The following is a 16,993-nucleotide window of genomic DNA, read 5'->3' on the forward strand; positions in this document are numbered from 1 at the left end:
ATTCAGAAGTGTTTCTTTAAATGCACTGTAGCTGAGATTAGATCTTTCCATGCTTTTCTTCTTTGTTTGGCCCTTAACTGCACTGTTTGGGTGCGACCTGTGCGTGAATTCTCACTGTATGACAAAAGGAAGAGGTGTAAAGACTTGTTTGGCTTTTTCTCACCCACCTATTGACTTTCAGAAACCCTGGGGAAAGACCCGCTGTGTCGTTAAGGTAGATAGAGCAGCAAAACCAGTGAGAAGTATCTGTTTTAGTCAGGTTTTAACCATATTACAATTCTTAAATGAATTCTGTTGGCGGTTTTAAGTAACAATGAAATTTAGTTTAAATATTTTTAGACTACTTGGTCTCAATTGATCTTAGTCTTATTGCCTCTTGGTGTAGTTCACAGTTCGACCACTTGGGGGCACCGTCAAGCTAGGCTTAGAGGTCATAATTGTTAAAGGGATAGTTGCAGTTTAGTTTAGATTGATGGCCCTCAGTGGGGTTTTTCATATTATCCAGAAGGTGGCAGAGTTGATACATACAGTGAGAGTCCTCCTGCTGACAGAGGCCCTCTTCCATGACCAATGAGAGACTGACAAAACAATGGACATGGACGTTGATGATGAATCAAACTCCCCGAATCAAATAGAAATGCTTAGAAATGTAGTTTACCTGGCCGCAGTGGTAACCCAGGGGACCGTGCTTTCTGTGTGCGTCTATGAAATGGACATGTGGATGACACAGCAAATTGTGAACAGTATAGACTATATCTCCTACAAGCTGCTCTCACGTCTCTCAGACGGACCTTTTGTATATCAAGCGTTGGTATGCATTGTGTCGTGTATGAGATTGTGAGACAGTTTATAAAACATGAGCACTGCTCTGTGGTTCTTACTGGAGACATTTGCACCACTGACTGGCGAACTACACAAACTGTGACATAATGCAACTAGATCTCACTTAAAAATTGCCCCCAGGCTCCACATAACCTCACATGTTTTCATACCTCATTCACAAACCGACATATTTTGTGTGCACACAAGTAACCTCTCTGTGCGACGCTTTGAACTCCTCGCCGGAGGACTGCGGCTTATCTTTGTAGTGCATTAACCTTTATTTTCAGCTCTTCTTGTACACACTACCTTTTTTTTTTTTATCAATAATTACGTATCTGTCATTGTGCATAGCCACAGTAAATATTTGAGGGCTGTAAACTGTGAAAGATGAAAAATAATTATGAAATAAATCAGTAAAGCGTTTTTCCCACGCCTGAGGCACTTTCCAGGTACCAGATGGAATGTGATAAGACAGTAATATAAACCATATGAAAATAAACAGGGAGCTGTTAGATATACAGTACACACACCCTTATGCACATTGTCTCAAATGAACATGCATTCAGTTAACCATTCACATGGGTTTACACTATTGTTCTCGTACGCTCGTCTTGTGTATGAAATAACCGCTTTCTGCTGAGTCACAAAGAATAATAATTACATTAAAAGTCACATGTGGACAATTCTTCTTCACAGTGAACTGGAGTTGAACTAAAGATGAACACACAGACACACACACGCTCGGACATCCTCACTCATGGTAGAGGCAGTGCCCCAAACCTCTGTGTGCAGTAGAAGTACACTTAATGTAGACTCTAGACCATATTCAGTACAGATGCTTTCAGTTCCTAAGCATGAACATTTGCCTTTATTGATTCTGATTGTCATAAATCAATGTATTTCTTTTTGCATAGTCAAAGTCTTTTTTTTTTTTTTTGGACAACTTCTCATCCTCAGTGACTAATTAAAATGGGTTTGTGATTGTGTGTGCTCTGCTCCAGCCTTCCTTCTACTGATCTGTTTGTTTGGTTTTTTTTTTATCATCAGTCATTGTGAGTGAAGAGACAGCGGTGTGATGTGTATTAATGTATGTGTTTCAGGCTATCCCTCTTTGCGTATCGAGAAGAACGACCTGAGAAGCGTGAGTTTACTGGAGGCCAAAGCAAATGTCAAGAACATTGCCATCTCCAGGGAAAGGGTCACGCTCCGTGATGTTCTGCACGAAGGTAAACGCACACTTCCTCCCTTTCAACATACCTTGATGTTCTGCATGAACGTACCTGTTCTTCTTCTTCTTTTTTTTTTTTTAAATCCTGTGCACACTCAGTGTTCTGACATAATAACACTAGAAGTAGAGAAGAAAAAAAAACAAAACTCCCCATTCTCTCCCTAGCACAGTTTCACGGTGTGTGTTTATTTGATTCCCACAGAGAACAGTCAGTTCTTTTCTTATTGCATCACAACTTTCAAACATGGCTTAATCCCACCCCGCTAATCTAAAGCCTTGCTGAAGATGATGTTTTATCAAAACCCTCGCCTCCGCTCCTTAAGCAGTATGTGATTAGAGCTATGTTTCAGCAGGGACCACCAGTCCTGCACGTACACAAATCTCGAAGAGGGAACTCTTTGCTGGGCCTCATGCCAGTGAAACCTTGTGGCTCCTTAAAGACGTGTTGACACAGTTTTCATCAGTTCCACCAATCCCCCAGCCCTCTAGTTCTTCACAAACAACGGTTCAAGTCAGGCTCTTACTCAGAGCTCGGGGTGCTGACCTTGTAATGTTAACCATTCTCTTCTGGGCTTTGCCCTGGTTAATGGTCTATGATCAGTTTGACTGTTTTCGGACTGCTGCCTTAGCGCAGATGACTAGAGGACAGAATGAATTAAGCTTTGGGAAGATTTCTGATTGGCTTTCTGTTGAATCTTGAAGCCTTTTCATTCGAAGGCCACCTAGTTGGTGAGAATTTGGCAAGATCGATGCAGTCAAACATGTTTGAAGGTTAGCCTTTAAGCTCCTTTGTGGATTTTTCCTGTGCCATCTCAAATCAACGTGGGGGGTTTCATTTGAACGCGTCGAACATAAAATTGCCAACATTATTTGGAAAATAAGGGCAGAATCATTTATTTACAGCTGGATCTGATAACCTAGATGTATTCTTTCACCAGGGTCAAACTGTACTTTGAAATTAATCACTATGATTGGCTGAGCAGTACCTCCCTGGGTGTTGCTTTATATAACTTATCACCTAGTCAGTGTGTCTTGTGCAAGAAGTTCTGTTTTTGACCAACTCTCTGGCACAGAGCCATGTATAACAGAGTTTTACTTAAACAAGCAATGGGAAAAACCATTCTGCGATGGGTCCGAATCCTCTAGTTCAAGAGGCATTTTAGAGGGTGTAATTAGGAAAAGTAAAACAGAGATAGAGAAAGAATTAGACAACACTACTTCTCTCGTCCAAAATAAAGACCTTTCACTTAAGTTCGCAGCCAAGTTTGTCTGTGGGCCAGAATTGCGCAATACATACGGACACTTAACAAAATCCAAAGCGCTGCCTTTAGCCCTTGGGAGTTTGTGTTTTCTGCAGCCCTCCCTGTAGCAACGGAGAAAGGACAAAGAGAGAGGCGTGAATGTGGTGTGTTCACCACCTGCTCTTACATTTTTGTCGGAGCAAGGAAGGTTCACTGTCCTCCTAAAGGCCAAGCTGAGTGATTCTGTTTGGATGTCCTGGGATCCGGAATCCCATCCCGTAAAAGGCATTTTAGCCTTGTGCTTCGAAGCGAGTTTGTGTTTTTTTCTATGTGTGCACGGGAGAAAATGTTGACATTCCCTATGGGCGACATTACTTTACATTGCTTACTTGTACTGGTATTTCAGTACCTGATATGAGGGATATAACACCTATGTCTTTCTTTATATGTCTCAGGAACCTTTGGTCGAATTTTCCATGGTGTTCTGGTGGACGAGAAGGACCCGAGCAAAGAAAAACAAGTGTTTGTGAAGACGGTAAAAGGTACATCATCTATTTCAACACCCTTCCCAATGTAAAAGATGAAAGGGTGACCATTTTTCCATCCGTAAAAATACTTCTTCTTTCTTCTGTAAATAGCCCTGAGTTCTAAGAACCTGTTGCAAACAACAGGATCCAGTAGTATCGGTAAATGTCTTAATGTTCAATATCTAGTTTCAGTTCCTGACCATGAAGCAGACTGATGCAAGAAAAGGAAACATTAGCAAGCGTTTACTCACCATTTGTATTCTCATAATTTACCCACATAGTATAGAATGAGGAACTAGACGGGAAAAAAAAAAAAAATTATACACACACAGAGTAAAGTGAGGGACTGCTATGTAGGACAAGTGGCACAGAGCTCTGGTTTGCTGGTTTGGAGGACTTTACATTCACATAGTGGATTGTAAGTATATACAGTGTTTATTAGTTATATGACCATGAAAGTGGATTACTCCCACAGACAAGGGAGTCTCATTGCTGTGGTTTACCATATAATGTATGTGAATGAGCATCAAGGGATCCAGTCACAGTTCAGCAGAACATTTGTAGGGCAAAATGAGTGACCTCAGTTAGTGCGAGCGTACATTGGTCAGTGCCAGGCCTCTCTCCTGGGCTTTTCACGCACAACAATGCCTTGAGAAGAGGTGGATCCAATGAGTAGATGGTTGCTAAGACTGGAACAATTGTGAGGTGGTTCCACGAATCCTGGTTCTTGTTGCATTGTGCCGCAGGCAGAGTCAGGGTTTGGTTTTAAGCAGGAGTCTGCTGAACTAGCGTCATGTGGTGGTAGTGGTGTAATGTTGGGTGGAACGCCTTCCTGGAGCATCTGCCTGAGCAATGCTGGAACAGCACAAGTGGACACTGTCGCTGATCAGGTGCATCCCTTTGTGGCTACAGTTTACCTTCCCTTCCATCATACTGACACTTTCAGCAGGATAAATGCACCATGTTACAAAGCATGCAACTGTCTCACGACGGTCTCAGGATCATGACGGTGTGCTCACTTTATTTCAGTAGCCTGTTTAGTCCCCAATTCTTATTCTGGTGAAGCGTATTTGGAATGAGATGACATGGAATGGGCTGTTCACCAGATTAACATAATGCTATCCAGCCTGTAGTTACTGCCTGATACCTCACATCAACTGACATCCCACCATAGAAGCAGTGAGGAGTGCAACCCATTAGTAGACAGTTTTACTTAATAAACTTGTCACTGGGGGTATTTTAACATTAGTAGGTTGTATTTTAACATTAGCAGGTTGTTAAGGAAAGGAAAAGTTGTTAAGGAATTGGATTTTCAATAGGAATCACTGATGGTATCAAAAAATATAATTTCATAATGATACCCTGCCCCAGTTATGATGTCCAGCTCTAGGCGTATTAGTGTTTACATATACTTAAATGTTGTTCTATTCTATTTAGTGGAATTCTGTTCTCTGCGGTGTAGATTACATGCCATCAAATCAGATACCTTCAGGATGGCTTCAGATCCTTGAAATGATTGAAAGTTATAGAGAGTTATTGGATTGGAGCAATGCTAAACATCAACTGTACCGCTGGCAGAAACTGTGATTGGTCTGTTATATTACAGTAGTGAAACAGTGGATTGACGTGAAAGTCATCCATTCATCATCACTGTTCAGACGTTCGACAGCAGTTTATCTGAAATGTTGCCAAAGCAGAAAATCATCAGAACAAAATGACTGGACAGTAGCTGATGGAGGGATGGAATGCCCTTGTGACTGCTCTCACGCAGCATCCTGGTCAGCAGAGTGACCGGGGAAGCACTGCGACATTGTCCTTTACTTTGACCTTCACCTTGGGCACCCTTCATTTGCCCTCTTGCCCTGTTTACCCCTAGCCAGGATGGGTGCCAACAACCAAACAATTCTACCATGCCATTCACACTCGTGCCAAGCTATTGGCTTCCTACCGGCGTATACCCCAGGGGCAGGAAACAATACAGATTACCCACAAGTACCGAGCAGAGGCCCAAAGCTGCACTTTGAGATAAACGCAGACCTTCTGAACTTGGCTGGACTCATTTCACTCATTCAGTCTTTGTTAGTGTGACCGTTCAGTAAGATTGGGCTTGTTCTCACAGAGAGGACAGTTTTGAGGGAAAGGGTGGATCAGTCTGTGACCTTGTTGACCTTTTGTCGCGGGCAAGCTTTTAAAGATATTTGTAGTAAAAACAAAGTCATTATCTAAAGGAACATGTCCACCCCCTTACCCCCTTTACATCCTGAAAACCATTTATGTTCTGCATAAATTAGTCTTATCCCTCTCATGTTTTCAAATGATGTTGACAAGATCTCTGGATAAGATTTTAGAGATATCGCTCCATGTAGGGTCTTGCCAGAAACCTCTGTCTTATTTCTCCCAAGGTGGTTTTGCATGCTACCTGAGAATCAGCAGGATCAGCAAGGCATTCCCCAACTTTCACAACATCTTCTAGTCAAAACAGGCTTATCTCGTTTCAGTCGTCCAGCGCACGTCCATTAATAGTGAGTAATCTTAACTGTGGAGTCAACTTTTAATTATATGTTTGTTTTTACAGATCATGCCTCAGAGGTACAGATTACCATGATGTTGACAGAGAGCTGCAAGCTACGAGGTCTTCACCACAGGCAAGTTAAACCCAGCTGATCCAAAACCAAGCAAAGAGATGTTGGCTTACAGGCAACTGGTCTAAACTAAGAGAAAAGGAGCTATCTCAACATGAGATAGATAGCAAGCAAAACAGACATATGTAAAACACAAAACTGTAAGTGAGTGTAATTAATATCACAGTTAATGGTTTAAAGTATGTGTCATGCTACTTTGAGATTGCCAGCCAATCCCAGCAGTGAGAGGAACATTAATAGCTGTTGGCAACAGTTTTCGTTGAATCAAACAAATAACGTGAACAAGGATGTCACGACACAGTCAAGACCTCAAAATGCCTATTCAGGTTTTTGTAAGTATTTCCTAAAGTTAAACTCAGAGAGGAGCAAAGCAGGTTGCGTAACACAGGGGGAATGTCTCAACCACACACCCATGACACCTCCATGAATCCAAGATGAACTCTCCTCACTGATAGAATTATCATCCTTTCCTTCCCTCATCTGTTTGCCTTGCTGAAAATCACTCTCTCATTTCCCCTTTTTGTGCTTCTGTTTCTGTGTAACCCTGATGTGAAGTGTCCTGTTATGAATGATAAGTCCTTAAAAAACCCTTCAGTGGAAACAAATACACCCTGTCTCCGTCAGTCTGTAAAATTTTGCTAACTCACGCGTTTTCTCGCTCATTCCGGATGTATCATGTTTCGTGACACTGTATCTATACAGAAGAGACTGTCGCTATGCTAATTTAACCCTCATTTCTCTGCCACACGATTTCTAAGGTAATTACTGCTAATTAAACTGAAGGTTTTTCATTTATGTCATTGTTTTCCTGGGCATGAATTTGCTATGGAAATGTACACAGACCTCCACCTAACACCATTCCAGCTCTCCCACCTCTGGCTCAAGTGTGAAACCACACCTGGGGCCAGTGAGGCTGGCGGATAGGGTGGAGTTGTTTAGGAAGGGGCAATGTTGAAGTATTTTTGTAAATTCAGGCAACACCATACAGCTCCTATGACTCAAGATCATTTATTTTGGTCGATGGGGGTGGCCGTGGAAAAAAAGTGACTCGTTCTCTTGGAATTTGATACGTGTAAGGTGTTAACATTGATGTCTAAAACCGGCGGACTGTTTGTGAGTGCCATTACCAAGGTTGGCGACGGTCTCGAAATCAGACTTCAGACTTCTTGTCACCTTTACGAACATACATCCTCCTTATTCAAAATGTGTATATATACTTATTTCCTTTGTAATGCATCAACCAGTAACCTTTGGCGTTCGTTGTCTCTCAAAACGAATGAAGAAATTTGATCACATCCTATTGAACTGTGTCAGTTTGTACATTTTTATTGGGCCCTGTGCTGGGCAGATATTGACTGAATGTGAACTGTTCATTATATATGGGATTGTATTGCTGTCTTGTAGGAACCTGTTGCCCATCAGTCACGTATGTACAGAGGACGGGGAGAAGCCCATGGTCCTGCTGCCCTATATGAATTGGGGTAATCTGAAGCTCTTCCTGCGGCAATGCAAGCTCGCAGAGGCCAACAACCCTCAGGTGAGGTCCAATTTTCACCCTTCTGGTCTCCAATTACACAACTCGTTCTAAACTTCTTCTAAACCTTCTACCTGTAAGGTATCAGAGTGACAGGAGATAAACTGTAAACATGTGTGTATTTGTATGGCTTCAACTGGTTGATGACCCCTCAAGCGAAACACCTGGAGAGTTTTAATTCTCTTGACATTTTTATTGCCTTCTTTAGAACAATGACTGAATTGTCTGAAGCACCTACCAGTATAAAGCAGCAAAGTCTTCTGCAAGAAATAAAACAGATGCTTTTGAAGTAGTGAAGTGAGAGAATTTCTCACAAAAGAAAAAAAAAAAAACAAAACAAAACCTTGAAACAATTAGGCTTTTGTGTTTTACCTCTGAGGGCTGTATGATACTACATAGCACTGCACCTTCTGTAATAAATAAAATCCCATAGCATCAACCATGGAGCCTGCTAACTTCCAAAGAACCTCTCAGAAAAAATACAACAACAACAACAACAACAACAACAACAATAATAATAACAATAATAAAAATTGTTAATCCAATCTCAAAAAAAGATTTTTTGGAGGGTTTTTTTTTGTGCGTTTGCCATGCAAGACTAAGCTTGCTACTTCAACATAAAGAAGCTTCTGTTTAATTCAGGTGAGAATTAACCCATCTCTCCCTCCTTCCCCACGTCGGTTCCTCTTGCCTTTGACGCAGAGTGATAAACTACTCTTTTTCATCACTTCACAATAGACATATAAATCAGTGTAGGGAGAGAACTGTTGTTCTTGGATGTCACCCAAGAAGTGATCTGTCTCATGCAGTTGGCCAAGACTGCTCTAACATCTGGTCTTGAAATCATCTCAACTGTCCAAAAAAAGTGCACCTCTTAGGAAAACAACATGATTTTGTTTGTAGCTTTGTCCAGGTATGCAACCTGTGCTAAAAACAATTACTGTCAATTACCACTGTTTGAACGTGTCACTCAGCTAATTAGCACATAATGTCTGCATAGAAATGACTCAACGTGTTATGGTTTTCGCAGCTGAACTTTCTTTCTCTCTCACACACACCCCACAAGGCTATTCTCTGTATTAGATTAATTTTTAACACTGGATTCAACACTGGATTCTCTACAATTCTCCACATCGACCTTTTAAATTTTCTGTTTTCTGTAGTATTGCCTTTTTTTTTAATCTCTCTCTCTCTCTCTCTCTCTCTCTCTCTCTCTCTCTTTTTCTCTCTCTCCATCTTTCTCTCTCTCTCTTGCTCATCAGGCCATTTCACAACAGGACTTGGTTCACATGGCCATACAGATAGCCTGTGGGATGAGCTACCTGGCACGGAGAGAGGTTATCCACAAAGACCTGGCTGCCAGGAACTGTGTGTAAGTGCCCCTTGCATTTCTATTGGTCTCTGTTACACAATGTACAACTTAAAGTAAATGCACAACAGGGAAAAGTTCATTTAAGTCTTACATCCTGTTTCACTGCCATCAAATTTGTTATACTAATTTTCATCTTCATTTCATTTTAATCTTTTGCAAGTAGAGTAAAAATAATGAAAAAAATGTTTTTCTCTTCAAAAAAAAAAAAAGTAGTTGTTGGATTAGCTGGTGACGCACAGTGATTTTGATCTTAGCCTGAACTATCGTTATATTTCTCCTCTCCTCTCCTCTCCTCTGCAGTATTGATGACACCATGCAGGTGAAGATCACAGATAACGCCTTAGCGCGGGATCTCTTTCCTATGGACTACCACTGTCTGGGGGATAATGAGAACCGGCCTGTGCGCTGGATGGCTCTGGAGAGTCTACTCAACAATGATTTCTCTAGTGCCAGTGATGTGGTGAGTATAGTACAGTCTCGAACGCTTTAAAACAGTTAATGCTTTGCCTCTGATTGGCCAAGGAATTGCCTTCTCAGCGATCACTGGACAAGTTGCTTTAGCTCTTTTAAGAACTTGAGGCTAAAGAGGAGCTGAAAACCTCGGTGTCTGACATGTTAAAGGGAGATGAACTGACAAATACAAATGGAGAGAATTTGTATATTGAAGCGGAGATCAGAAAATAATGTCAATTTGTAGCTGCATTAATTTTTCAAATGAATTCTTTTTATTTATCTATGTATTTATTTATTTGGACTTTGTCTTTTCTTGCCTTTTTTTTCATTTTCATTATTTGTCATTGACATTTATTTTTCATTCCACCATTTATTAACTCATTGCCGTATTTTATTGACGAATCTATGACCCGTACAACTACTTCATGGTTCACTGAGTCTTTTACAGTTTTTTTTTTTTTTTTTTTTTGGGGGGGGGGCGGGGGTCACAGTTCATTTCACACGGTCCTACATGGCCCACTTCAAATTTTCAAATCCTACGCAACGTTGCCTGCATCTCAGACGTTTTCATTTCTCAGAATTTCGCTGTTCCCCTTGTGCCATTCACTGTGGCACTGACCAGCTGTGCGTCACGTGTTGTTTTTTAGCTTGCATAACCGCTCCGCGAGCGTCATGCCTCTTGCTCAGTCATGTACCTTGAAAGCTGCGGTTTCAGTACACGGTAGTCCCCATCACTCATAATTACGCGCGTCTGGGCACGAAATCTAGCGGTAGGCAAGTTTACAGTAGTTCCGAAGTGCTTGAATTTCCCCCGCTTCCCAATCCATTTGCAGTTCTGTCATTAAACATCCATAAATCTATACAGTTTGTTCAGAGGAGACAGGCGCGTATGTCGCTTATTCCATGATGTCTTTTTGAAGTGGTTTCTGAACTTTGAAAGGATCTACAAGAGAAGGTGCTCCAGGCAGAGCAGAACATCATTTATCTTTTGACACATTCTTGCCACTCTACCTGGAAAGGATGGAGTCTGGATTTGGGCTGACAAATTATCCGATGATAACGTACTCAACAGGACACTTGTTAACGCATGGCTGGCGACAAAGTCAGGAAGAGACAAAAACGCCCAACTGGTTTTCTCAAAATGACACAGGGCCAAAAAACTCCCTTTGGTGTTGTGACCTCCTCATTTCAATAGGAGTGTGAAAGAACAATAGAAGGTTCGGAATCAGGGGCCAGGCCTGTCAGGAAGAGGTAGCCGGAGTTACCGTAAGACAGACCGTGATGGGATACCACCCAGTCTGGTCCGACGACACTGTCTGCTAATAAACAATTCCATCTCATCAATCTCTCCTTTCACTCACACACATTCTTCCTCTTCTTACTCTCTTTCACCCATACGCATTTTCCCTCTTCACGCACACACTCTCTCTCTCTCTCTCTCTCTCTCTCTCTCTCTCTCTTTCTCTCTCTCACACACACACGCTCTCCTTCCCTTTTTCTCTCTCTATTCGTGTCTTGCGGCCTGTGTGTTTCCTTTCATTGCAGTGTAGGGTTGTTGTATTACAGGCGCTGTTGTTGATGTGAAATGGAGCGTGAAGCATTTTCCAGCGTCAGAGCTGAGACGGAGTTACCCGAATTTGTCACTTTTGAAACGCTGTTTACTTGTGTGGGTGTTTTAGCTTGCCTTATATTCTTAGAACATTCTGCCCTCATCTTCTGCCTATTATTTCACAATTATTTCACACCTCAGAAAGTCAGAGCATTTAGTATTTGCATTTGGTAGCGTTTGTTGACATGCATTCACACACAGGCACGTGCGCGCACACACACACACACACACACACACTCTCTCTCGCCCCATTCTACCAGTTTGCTTAACCAAAACCATTGTAACACGTTATCTCAATTAAACATATTAAGCTCTTATCTGTGTTTTCAACTACAAAACAGAGTGAAAATACCAGGGAAGTTGAAGTGTTGTACTGTACACGCACACACACACACACTTTCTGTATGCTGAGCAAGCTCAATGCTTAAAAAAAAGGAACATTAAAACGTGGAAAAGTTCAGAATTGTGACTCCTTTTTAAAAAAAAACCCAGTGGACGACTTTTTGAAACCAATATTAGCCCCTGGGCTCTGTTAAATAAATCCACATTTCCGTGCATTGTGTCAGTGGAATGCTTTGTTCCCAGAACGCAAATGATGCTGTTGGCCTATAGGAGTTTTAATAGAACTTCACGAACAAACAAGGCAACCGGTACCTCATAAACAACAGCTAATTTACCGTCACGTAACAAACAGTTTTAAACCACTACAATGCAAATGATGGTTATACAGTGCAGATCACAGATTAAAATGGCGTATGATTGTTTTAGATTGATTCCACAGTCATACGTGTTCACTGATTGACACCCATTCCACAGAACAAATTTACTGCTTAGTTTCCTCTGACTGCACTTAGTCTGCACTTACTTAATCTATCGTCAGAATATTCTGTATAAGTGTCATAAGAGGTGCAAAACTCAGATGTAATGGGCACTAAATCATTAGTGTCGTTACTGTCTGTGAAGCAGTGTTGCTTTTGTTTAAAGCAACACACAAGGTTTCTCATGTTCTGAGGTATGCTGTTATACAAGCAACATTACATTCCTTTGTGACATTGTAATAATTATGGCTCCGAAAACCCTCGAACTTATTTTTCAGTTTCATGTAATCTTCTGTATGTGGATATGATCTCACTCGGAGCACTAATGTGTACTTTAACTAAGGTTTCCCTGTAGCAACGGCATAATAACCCCGAAATAAGCAAATCTCTGGCATTTGCATCCATGAAGATTCATATGATATGACAGACCTATTTCAGACCATCTGTAAACACAATCTACTTGTTTAGTCTAAATATATCCCCTTAGACAGATGAAGAAGTTTAGCATTTCCTCATCCATCCAGTCTTGAGCATGAGGTCATGCCCTGAATCTCTTGGTGTTCTTTCTCTGCAGTGGGCTTTCGGGGTCACTCTGTGGGAACTGATGACTCTTGGACAAACTCCATACGTGGATATCGACCCGTTCGAGATGGCCGCCTACCTGAAGGATGGTTACAGAATAGCACAGCCCATCAACTGCCCTGATGAACTGTGAGTTTCATATTCCATGCATGACTCGTATGAATGGTTGAGATTTAATTTTAAGGCTTTTGATCCAGGATGTTGGAGGGTCTGTCCAGGGCCTAAGAGACGTGGGTGTGAATGCAAAAACGTTTATCCCAGGCCAAATGTTAGCCCGGGGTTAGTGATACGCTCAAACTGAACTTGTTTAGCAGCAGAACAGCTTGTTTCCTATCGAACAAAACACGTTCAGATGAGCTCATTTTTTTGTATTGTATTGTGAGATTGTGCAAGTTGTATGTGAATGTTCCATCTGTTGATTAAAACACAGTAAGAATAACAAAGTTGTTATGAGTTACGTTTTCCCAAGGATGACTGACAGTTAGCCCTCTGTTTGGTCTCAATAGCAAACTTTATCTAAAATCTTGATTGGGGGAAATTTTAGTTTATAGAAGAAGTTAATCATGTGGAAGGTAGCTTTCAGCAGAGCACCTCTGCCAAAACAAAAGGAAAAAAAGAAAAGAAAAAAACAAAACTAAGAGAACCAACACTGTTCAAAGCCAGGACTTTTAGACAGCTGAACCCAAGTTGAATACTTGCTGACTGCAGGCGCAATTACGACGCAGTCTTATCGCATCCTGCAACTGCCAGGGAAACCAGAGTCCAGGCAGCAGCAGCCAGGAATCACAGTGCTTGGAATTCCATAATGTCGTCAGTGAACCAAACAGCGTTTGGGATTTTTTGATGTGCACCCCTGAGGAACAGTGAAGTACAATTCAGGAAAAGCCTTTCAGTGTTCTATAAGAATACGATATTTTTTCCCCTCTTAGAAAGAAAAGTTGATGAAACAGATCAGATTAAATCTTTGGAGGGTTGGCACGGACGCAGCGAAGGTCACTGACAAATGGAAAAGGCATTTATGGATTGGATTATAGTTAGTCGCTTTGGCTGTTTAGACATTCTACATTTTATGATGGAACAAAATGTCTTCATTGTGACCCTCAAAATGACAATGTGTTTCTCTGTCTGACGTTTCTAGGTTTGCAGTCATGGCCTGTTGCTGGGCCTTGGATCCGGAAGAAAGACCCAAATTCCAACAGTTAGTGCAGTGCCTCACTGAGTTCCATGCCGCTCTAGGAGCTTACGTCTAAACTCCATCCCCAGGCTTCTCCTGAGACCTAGCAAGACACCAGACAGCACTACCCCCAGAAAATGATATCAAACATATTGTGCCTTATCAAAACAACGGAAACCAGCCTTTTTTCTTTTTTTTTTTGAGGGAACTTATTTTTTTGTGAAACATTGTAGTAAAGCTACTACATTTCAAAAACTTGCTCCAAACTACATTTGTTGATTTTTCTTGGGTGAAAGAAACAGTGACCTCTGAACTGCTCCACTACTCACATGAAGAAATTTATTATTATTATTATTTTTTTTTTTTCAAAGAGGTCACTATTTTTGTCTCACTGCCATGGAATCGCAGATACTTTGAAGCTAATGAACTACACCTAATGGCTCAATGTTATGTCATATTTTCCCAAGATGCTGGTGTTGTTAAGAGTCTCACAAAAGCTGCTTCACCAACAGCTTCTGGACTTGATGATGACTGATTTAGTTTTAAAGACTTTTATATTAAGAGATGATGATGATGATGATGTTTACTGCATTTTTGTTCAGAAGTTGTTCAGAGAGAGTGATGGTTATATTGTATTAGACACTTCAGTGAGAGGTCTTAGCTCCACTGCAGTGACTCTAAAATAAGCTTCCAAAGTTGATCGAAAAGTTGTGTGAGTATTTCAAACGAGAAAAAAACAAAAGCAATCAGAATAGAGCTTCAGTTCGAAGTGATGCTCTTATTGGTACGGAATGTCTGACATCTCCAAAAACAAGGCAGTTGGACCAGAGCTGGAGATGATTGCCAAATGTTGAACTTTTCTTTCCAACCAACTTACAAGGACTCTAGCCAGTGGGGGCCCTGTAATTGGTCGTTTTCTTCCTCCAAAGAAATGTCATTGGAGGAAAGGACAGTCTCTACCTGGCATAACTTGGTGATTTCTACCAGTAAGTAACAGGATTGTGGTACATCTTTAGCAAAGATGAAATGGATGAATGGTCCTGTCAATTCCTCATGGATATGAAACGGCATGTACAAGTGTAGAGGCAAATCGAGGTCCCGTATCTGGGTAAATTCCTTACAGGGTTGTAATCATTATTTCTTAAACTGTTTTTTACGTTTGACTGTTCTGTGTCAGAACATTGTCCACCTTTTTTTTTGTTTTTGTTTTTTTTAGTTTGTTTGTTTGTTTGTTTGTTTGTTTGTTTTGGAGAACAAGCAAATCTAAAACACCAGTCACTGTGAAAACAGGAGTACGTGCCCCAGACACCACTTTCTAACCATCCTCTTTTTCTTTTTTTTTTGTTTCCAGCAGCTACTCAGTCTCCTACATGTGTTTTTGTGAACTAAGCATGATGATGATTTTTAAAAGGTATTGTGTAAACTGCTTCCTGAATTCATAATTTCAAATTAAAGGAGGCTCCAGAATAAAGCTGGTTTGTGGTGTTGAATCAAAAAGGTCCTGCGTACAGTTACAGTACAGAGTATTTCACAGCCTTAGATCAGTGAAGAGATCAGTTTCAGTTTCACCTTTAGTCAAATGTATCGTCTTGGCGTATTTATGCTTTGAAAAGTCCTTGCCCTGATGACAAGGTCATCTGAAAAGTGTTCCTCTTGGAAAACTGACACAAACCCCAGATCTCCCTTGATGTTTCCAAGAGACCTGTCATTTTATTTTGCACTAAAGAATCAGTTCAGTTCAGCTTCAGTTTTATTAGTCATGTGTGGGTTAACACAGGGTCAACCGTACAATGGAATGTGCTGGACAAGAAAAACAGGTCAGTTCAGCAATAAGAGCACTAGTCATATAAAATACATAGAGATAAAGAAATGTGTCTTTAAATTGTCAGAGTTCAAACTCTCATCAAGGTTATGTGAAGTTTGTGTTTGTAACATGCTGTAATTTAGGCATTTAAATGTTTTTCTTATCTGACATTAGTATCAAACAATACCTTTTAATAGTAATAGGGTTTTCAAATCATAATACCTTAAATGTCCAGATCTTAACAGATCAGAAAGAGATTTTTTTCCCCCTCTGTCTTTTCTTCATTTACAAGGACTACAGACGGTTTCAGTTGTGGGTTTTTGTACTGGTTGTTCAGAGTACAGCCAGTTGAAAGAGGCCATGCTGTAGTTTATTGACAAGTTGATGATCTATGCTTTTGCGCCTGTTGTCGGGCTGTGTCATACAACAGTCATCCATGCCAACCAAAAGCTCGGTTGTTTGTGTTGGGGCCATGAACTGAATAAATCACCATTGTGCAATGGAAAGTTATGAAAAAAATGGTCTCATAGAATGCCCCAGAAACGTTGACTATTGACCAAGAACTTCAACCTAAAATCACAGTTGCATTGTTTTTGGGAGCATGGTATTCCACTTGCTTTTACCTTCCTGGGTTTCATAATACAAACTGACATTATGATGAATGAATGGATAGAAGTAAGTGCTAGAGACACTTATGGATGTTTTCTTTTCTAAAGGCAACTTGTAGGTTGAAGGTTAGAGTTTTTGTTCCATGGAAACAGGTAATCCTGTATAGTGGCCTGTACCAAATTAACCGTAAGGAATGTGCACGTAGCTAAGACTGCAGCTGTCCTGTCTGTTCATTGCAATCCAAACCTCCCCACTCCCAGTCATGTTCTTCTCTCTCTCTCTCTCTCTCCCCCCCATCTCTTTCTCTTTCTCTTCCATACCTGAGCTTCTCTATGTGTTAGCTCAGACTGATTGATTTGATTTTGCTATAGCACTTGTTTATCATTAAGTCTGCAAAAGAATTCTTTGATAGAAACGTGGCGCCTGATAAATAAAGACTCGATAAGAGAGACAAATGTCTTTTATATGAATGAACTTAACCACACCTTTACAGGAATACACAGGTGAGACGTGTGCCTTTCTTTGGAGTGGTTCATCGCTCTTTGGTTGTGTTTTAATCGCAGAATGGGGGACTTTTG

General features: G+C 40.9%; 1 protein-coding gene across 1 annotated transcript in view; it reads left to right on the plus strand.

The window, feature by feature from the left end:
* The window catches only part of ryk (receptor like tyrosine kinase), a 40,505-nt gene extending 25,036 nt beyond the window's left edge, over positions 1-15,469 (plus strand). The window contains exons 9-16 of the mRNA XM_030791599.1: positions 1,923-2,048; positions 3,747-3,833; positions 6,394-6,463; positions 7,865-7,997; positions 9,257-9,366; positions 9,667-9,826; positions 12,821-12,957; positions 13,967-15,469. Coding sequence (XP_030647459.1) covers positions 1,923-2,048; positions 3,747-3,833; positions 6,394-6,463; positions 7,865-7,997; positions 9,257-9,366; positions 9,667-9,826; positions 12,821-12,957; positions 13,967-14,078 — 935 coding nt within the window. The 3' untranslated portion in view covers positions 14,079-15,469. The remainder of the gene's footprint in view (positions 1-1,922; positions 2,049-3,746; positions 3,834-6,393; positions 6,464-7,864; positions 7,998-9,256; positions 9,367-9,666; positions 9,827-12,820; positions 12,958-13,966) is intronic.
* Positions 15,470-16,993: the final 1,524 nt, after the last annotated feature.

This window comes from Chanos chanos, chromosome 14 (genome assembly GCF_902362185.1).
Source record: "Chanos chanos chromosome 14, fChaCha1.1, whole genome shotgun sequence".
Classification (NCBI taxonomy): Eukaryota; Metazoa; Chordata; class Actinopteri; order Gonorynchiformes; family Chanidae; genus Chanos; species Chanos chanos.